The 6,666-nt window shown below is 38.2% G+C and overlaps 1 protein-coding gene across 4 annotated transcripts; it reads left to right on the plus strand.

The window, feature by feature from the left end:
• Nucleotides 1-833: 833 nt before the first annotated feature.
• LOC104241213 (putative disease resistance RPP13-like protein 1) lies at nucleotides 834-5,972 on the plus strand. Of its 4 annotated transcripts, none has more exons than XR_714659.2 (3): nucleotides 834-5,348; nucleotides 5,435-5,616; nucleotides 5,703-5,972. XR_714659.2 is itself a non-coding variant. In XM_009796134.2 (2 exons), the coding sequence occupies exon 1, from the start codon at nucleotides 1,300-1,302 to the stop codon at nucleotides 5,317-5,319; it is 4,020 nt and encodes a 1,339-aa protein (XP_009794436.1). In that variant the 5' UTR covers nucleotides 834-1,299; the 3' UTR covers nucleotides 5,320-5,348; nucleotides 5,438-5,972. The 4 variants fall into 4 exon arrangements, 1 of the variants encoding a protein (XP_009794436.1); XR_714658.2 differs by having other exon boundaries at nucleotides 5,438-5,616; XR_714661.2 differs by having other exon boundaries at nucleotides 5,438-5,616; nucleotides 5,708-5,972.
• Nucleotides 5,973-6,666: the final 694 nt, after the last annotated feature.

Genomic DNA, 6,666 nt, shown 5'->3' on the forward strand with positions numbered 1-6,666 from the left:
CGTGTATCGGCTTTCAAAAGCCCTACAAGTTTAAGTGGCTAGGAAGTCATTACGCCAATAATTTAATATATCATCGGTGTATATAAGTTAATCCAACTATAGGTAAAAATCATTTGGGCTGCGTTTCTCTTTCCTAATACGTCTCTTCTTGTTCCTTAACTGTAGCCATCCCTGCCCCTCTACTCCAGAGGGTTGTTGAAACGCACTCTAGCTGTGGCGATGGTGGTGGTAAGGGTGTGAAGGTAATGTAGCAATGAAAATGGGTTTTGTTGCTGGCCCATGGACGGAGCTTTTGTGCGCAGAGGATTTTGAGAAAATGGTTTTGTTGCTGGGTAATTTTGTTGACAAAATGGGATTCATTTGAGTTTTTTTTTTTTTTAAATTAGTTTTTATGCTGAAAACCTACTTCCAATTTTTATACTCAATTCGCTTTACAGACCCACCCTTTAATTTAACCATCCATTCCCCTCATTTTTTTTATTCTTCAATTTTTACTTTTATTTTTCCTCATTTTTGGAATTGGGGTGAAGGAGGTGGCATGGTGTTTTGATATGAAGAAAAAGAAGAATGTAAAGAAGAAAAAAGAAAATGAAAAGAAAAATAAAAAGATTCTGAAGGGGAGTGGGTCAGGAATAGGTTAAATTAAGGGTGGATTTGTAAAGGGGATAAAGTATTAAAATTGGGGGTTTTTCAGCAGTTCATGCGGTGCCACGTTTACCTCCATAAGATTAGGGGTAAATTTGAGCAGTTGTATAAGGGCACGGGTAGCTGTAGACGAATACTCACATGGAGGATAATTTTATATACTATTTCCGACAGTACATAGGTATATTTAACCCTTTTTCCGAAAGTAAAAGGATAAGCTTTTTCCAATTATTCACTACGATGAGCTGTCAAAGTACATGAAGCAAAAGGCACACCAAACACATACCCTACATGAATTTATCGTTTATTTCGGTCCCTTTCTACACTCCCAACTACCCTTCATCTCTTGCCTCAAATTTTCAGCTCAGAAAGTAATGAATATTCAAGAAAGAAGACCCCATTATGAGGTCTTTGTTCTTTCGTTGGGTGAAAAGTCATACTCTTTAAAAAGAGAAAGGACAGTTCTGTTTTTTCTTCTTCGTATGACTGTCAACTGTGTTAATAGCAAACATAATTGTACGAATTACAAGTAATTAAATCCACTGGCAAAAGAGAAAAAGATAAGGTCATTCAACAACAAGTTAGTGTACTCTGATCATTCTAGTTTGTATATTACTCTTAGCATTGAACAGGTAAAACTAAGAGCTTTCAGAAATGGATATTGGCTTAACAGTTGGTGGTGCATTTCTCTCTTCACTTCTGCAAGTTCTCTTTGATAGGCTTGCTCCTCAAGGTGAGCTGCTGAAGATGTTTCAAAGGGGCAAGCATGATGTTTTGCTGTTAAAGAAGCTGAGGAGGACTTTGCGTGGTCTTAAGATTGTGCTAAATGATGCAGAGAATAAACAGGCATCAAATCCAAATGTGAGCGAGTGGCTTTATGAACTTCGGGATGCTGTAGACAGTGCTGAAAACTTAATGGAAGAAATCAATTATGAAGTTCTCCGAGTTAAGGTGGAAGGTCAGTATCAAAATCTTGTAGACACAAGCAACCAGCAGGGAAGTGATCTCAACTTGTGCTTGAGTGATAAATTTTTTCTTTACATAAAGGAGAAGTTGGTAGATTCCATTGAAACATTGGAGGAGCTGCAAAAGCAAATTGGCTGCCTTGGCCTAAATGACCATCTTGACTCGGGTAAACAAGAAACTAGAAGACTTTCAACTTCTGTGGTTGATGAATTTGATATCTTTGGTAGGCAGAATGAAATAAATATATTGGTTGACCGTTTATTGTCTGATGATGCAATTAAAAAAAGGTTGACTGTAATTCCTATTGTTGGAATGGCAGGTGTTGGCAAGACAACACTTGCTAAAGTTGTTTACAATGATGAGAAGGTGAAACAACATTTTAAGTTGAAATCTTGGATCTCTGTGTCTGAACCATATGATGTTTTTAGAATAACAAAAGGGTTACTTCAAGAAATTGGTTCATCCGACTTGATGGTTGATAACAATCTTAATCAGCTTCAGATCAAATTGATGGAAAGCTTAAAGGGGAAAAAGTTCCTTATTGTTTTAGATGATGTTTGGAATGACAACTACAATGACTGGTATGACTTGAGAATTCCTTTTGCACAAGGAGAAAATGGAAGTATGATCATTGTGACGACACGTAAGGAGAGTGTTGCCTTGATGATGGGTATTGGGCCAATTAACGTGGGAACTTTGTCTACTGAAGTCTCTTGGCCTTTATTCGAAAGACATGCATTTGAAAATAGGGATCCTAAGGAACATCCAGAACTTGAAGAGGTAGGAAAACAAATTGCAAAGAAGTGCAAAGGATTGCCTTTAGCACTAAAGACGCTTGCTGGTTTGTTGCGCTCCAAATCAGAGGTTGAAGAGTGGAGACGTGTTTTGAGAAGCGAAATATGGGAACTGCCGGATAACAGCATATTACCAGCGCTGATGCTGAGCTACATTGATCTTCCCGTGCATTTGAGGCAATGTTTTTCCTATTGTGCAATATTTCCCAAAGATTATCCATTTTGCAAAGAACAAGTCATTCGACTCTGGATTGCTAATGGTCTCGTACAACAGTTGCAAAAAGATGAAACAGTTGAAGATTTAGGCAACCAATACTTTCTCGAGTTGCGATCAAGATCGTTGTTCGAAAGGGTCCAAGAGTCCTCTAAAAGGAAGGTAGAGGTATTCTTAATGCATGACCTTGTCAATGATTTGGCCCAAATGGCATCTTCAAAACTTTGTATCAATCTGGAAGTTAATGAAGGATCTCATATATTGGAAAAAAGTCGACACCTATCATATTCAATGGGATATGGTGACTTTGAGAAATTGAAACCCCTACACAAATTGAAGCAGCTGAGAACATTGCTTCCAATAAGTTTTGAGCTTGATAATTCATTTCCTTTAAGCAAGAGGGTGTTGAATAACATATTGCCATGTCTAACATCCTTAAGGGCATTATCATTGGCTTGTTATGAGATTGAGGAGTTGCCAAATGTCTTGTTAATCGAATTAAAGCTCCTGAAATTTTTGGACCTTTCCCTGACAAAGATAAGAAAGTTACCAGATTCGATTTGTGTATTGTACAACTTAGAGACATTTCTCTTGTCATCTTGTTATTATCTTGAGGAGTTACCAGTGCAAATGGAAAAGTTGATCAACTTGCGTTACCTTGACATTAGCAACACTTCTCGCTTGAAGCTACCGCTACATCCAAGCAAGTTCAAAAGCCTCCACGTGCTAGTGGGAGCTAAATTTCTTCTAGATGGTTGCAGTGGTTCGAGAATCGGAGGTATGGATAAGCTGCATAACTTGTATGGATCTCTTTCAATTCTAGAGTTGCAAAATGTGGTTGATAGAAGGGAAGCTGTGAAGGCAAACATGAGGGACAAGAATCATATTGAAAAGTTATCGTTGGAGTGGAGTGAGAGTATTGCTGACAGTTCACAAGATGAAAGAGACATACTTGATGAGCTACATCCAAATCGGAACATAAAAGAACTCCAAATCACCGGATATGCAGGGACAAAGTTTCCAAACTGGATCGCTGATCATTCGTTTCTTAAACTGGTGAAATTGTCTCTTAGCAATTGCAAGGATTGTGATTCCCTTCCAGCACTAGGACAACTTCCTTCTTTGAAATTCCTTGCAATTCGAGGGATGCATCGAATAGTGGAGGTAGCTGAAGATTTTTATGGTAATTTGTCTTCCAAGAAGCCTTTTAACTCTCTTGAGAAGCTTGAATTTGCAAGGATGCTGGAGTGGAAGCACTGGCATGTACTAGGGAATGGAGATTTCCCTACACTTCAGGACCTTTCAATTTTTGATTGCCCAAAGTTGATTGGGAAGTTTCCTCAAAATCTTTGTTCTCTAACAAGATTGATAATTTCAAAATGTCCGGAACTCATTATGGAGACACCTATTCAACTTTCAAGTTTGAAAAAGTTTGTAGTTGTTGGTTCTCCTAAGGTTGGAGTTCTTTCTGATCATGCTGAACTGTTTGCATCCCAACTTCAGGGAATGAAGCAGATAGTTGAATTATGTATTGATCACTCTGACTCTCTTACCTGCTTACCCATTAGCAGTTTGCCAAGCACTTTGAAGAAACTAAGGATGCGTCGTTGTCAGAAATTGAAATTGGAGACGTCAATTAGTCAGATGATTTCTAGAGGAAGTAACATGTTTCTCGAGAATCTGGAACTTGATGCATGTGATTCTATAGATGATATATCACCTGAGTTGGTTCCAAGAGCACGCTATTTTAGCGTAGAAAGTTGTCACAGCCTTACTAGGCTTTTGATTCCCAATGGTACTGAACATCTCAGAATTAATGAATGTGAAAATCTGGAAATACTTTTGGTGGCATGCGGGACTCAGACGATGCCATTGCGTAAGTTGTATATTTTCAACTGCGAAAAGCTGAAGTCGCTTCCAGAACGTATGGAGGAACTCCTTCCATATCTTAAGGAACTGCTACTTCAAAATTGTCCAGAAATGGAGTCTTTTCCTGAAGGAGGATTGCCCTGCAATTTAGAAGTCCTTGAGATCCACAATTGCAAGAAACTGGTGAATTGCCGGAAGGAGTGGGACTTACAGAGACTCCGTTGTCTCACAGATTTAACCATCTACCATGATGGTAGTGATGAAGAGATTCTTGCTGGTGAAAATTGGGAGTTGCCTTGCTCTATTCGAAGTCTTGAAGTAGACAATCTGAAAACATTAAGCTGCCAAGTTGTCAAACGCCTCACCTCGCTTGAATCTCTATTTATTGTTAATTTACCCCAAATTCGGTCACTGCTGGAAGAAGGGCTTCCCTCATCTCTTTCTGAGTTATATTTATATCGGCATCATGAGCTCCATTCACTACCAACCGAAGGTCTTAGGCACCACACTTCCCTTCGATTTCTAGAGATCAGCTCCTGCTATCAACTTCAATCTCTTCCAGAATCAGCGCTTCCCTCCTCCCTTTCTGTGCTGAATATATGGGATTGCCCTCTTGCAGAATCAGCACTGCCCTCTTCCCTCTCTAAGCTGTCCATCTGGACTTGCCCTAATCTCCAATCCCTTCCAGTAAAAGGGATGCCCTCTTCCATCTCTAGACTATCTATTCACAACTGCCCATTGCTCAAACCACGTCTAGAATTCGAGAAGGGTGATTACTGGCCAAAAATTGCTCATATTCCCACCATAAAGGTCGAGGGGGAGTACCTGTAATGGTTGAAGCAAGTGGTGCTCCGATAGATGTAATTTTTTTTTTCAGTAGCTTTTTATTTTTGTTTACTTCCCTTAGCTTGTTTGTTAATTATTTTCCTTCATTAATTTTTTTTAGCAGCGCAAAGCGTCTATTGCAAAAATGAAGCCATGGAATCATCATCAAGTCTGAGTTGTCCTAATCTTCAATCTCTTCCAGTAAAGGGAATGCCCTCTTCCATCTGTAGTTTCAACTGCCCATTGCTCAAACCATGTCTAAAATTTGAGAAAGGAGAATAGTGGCCAAAAACTTTGATAGAAGTAAATTATTCACTTCTTCAGCAACTTTATATTTCATTACTTCTCTTCGCTTGTTTGTAAATTCTTTTTCTTTGTTAATCTTGTAGAGCAGCGCAAAGCGTCAATTGCCAGCCTTTTTGCACAGTTGATGAAAGAAATGTTGTGCTGACATTCTTTATGAATAGGCAATCACCTCAATAGTGGTCTGTTAGAAGAGTGTAAGTGAGGAAACATACATCTCTTTTGTGTGGAATTTTGCCAGCTTTACTTCTCTTTCATCAGTCTGAGAAGGAAATGTTATGTAATTTTCTGTACTGGAGTTTTCCCTATGCCGAACTTCAAACATCAATGAAAAGGACTAGTCATTCTATATATCAGTTAAATGATCCACTGCTATTAACTATTGAAACTGATATTTTGTCCAAATTAAATGGTTGACTAAGCTTCACATATTACACAATTTATATAACTTCTTATGCTCTGACTAGTTCTTCTTTTACAGTGTATTATTCAGCATAGATTGGTAGTAGTTTAGAGTCTTGGCTCTATTAACATTTATTTATTCTAACAAACTCCTTAACTTAAAAAATTTCACTCATTGCACCACTTTCAGGTTTTCTTTCCAACATATCATAACAGATCAAATGCAATGTTTGACCAATGATCCACTGCTATTAACTTCCGAAACTGATATTTTGTCCAAATAAGTAAGTATTTGTGCTGTTTTCTAGTTAAACCAGACCATGATCAATGTGATCTTCTCTTGATTAAAAAGAATGATTCATTTCCAGTAAAAACTAGAAAGAAACAAATTTGATGGTATGTCTGAATGATATAGCTCTCCGCTCTTGATTAAGAAGAATGATTCATCCTACTGTGTGATGTTTGATCGTCATTAAATGCAGAGATCTATGCTAAAGTTCTATATAGAAATTATTTTCCAATGTATGTGTGTATGCAGAGGCGGACCCAGGAATTTAATGCGATGGGGGCACAATATTTTGTTCAATCAGTGCCCCCTAAAGGCTTTTAGCGTTAAGGGTGCCAAGTGATTTAAATTAACCATTTTCA

This window comes from Nicotiana sylvestris, chromosome 9 (assembly GCF_000393655.2).
Source record: "Nicotiana sylvestris chromosome 9, ASM39365v2, whole genome shotgun sequence".
Classification (NCBI taxonomy): domain Eukaryota; kingdom Viridiplantae; phylum Streptophyta; class Magnoliopsida; order Solanales; family Solanaceae; genus Nicotiana; species Nicotiana sylvestris.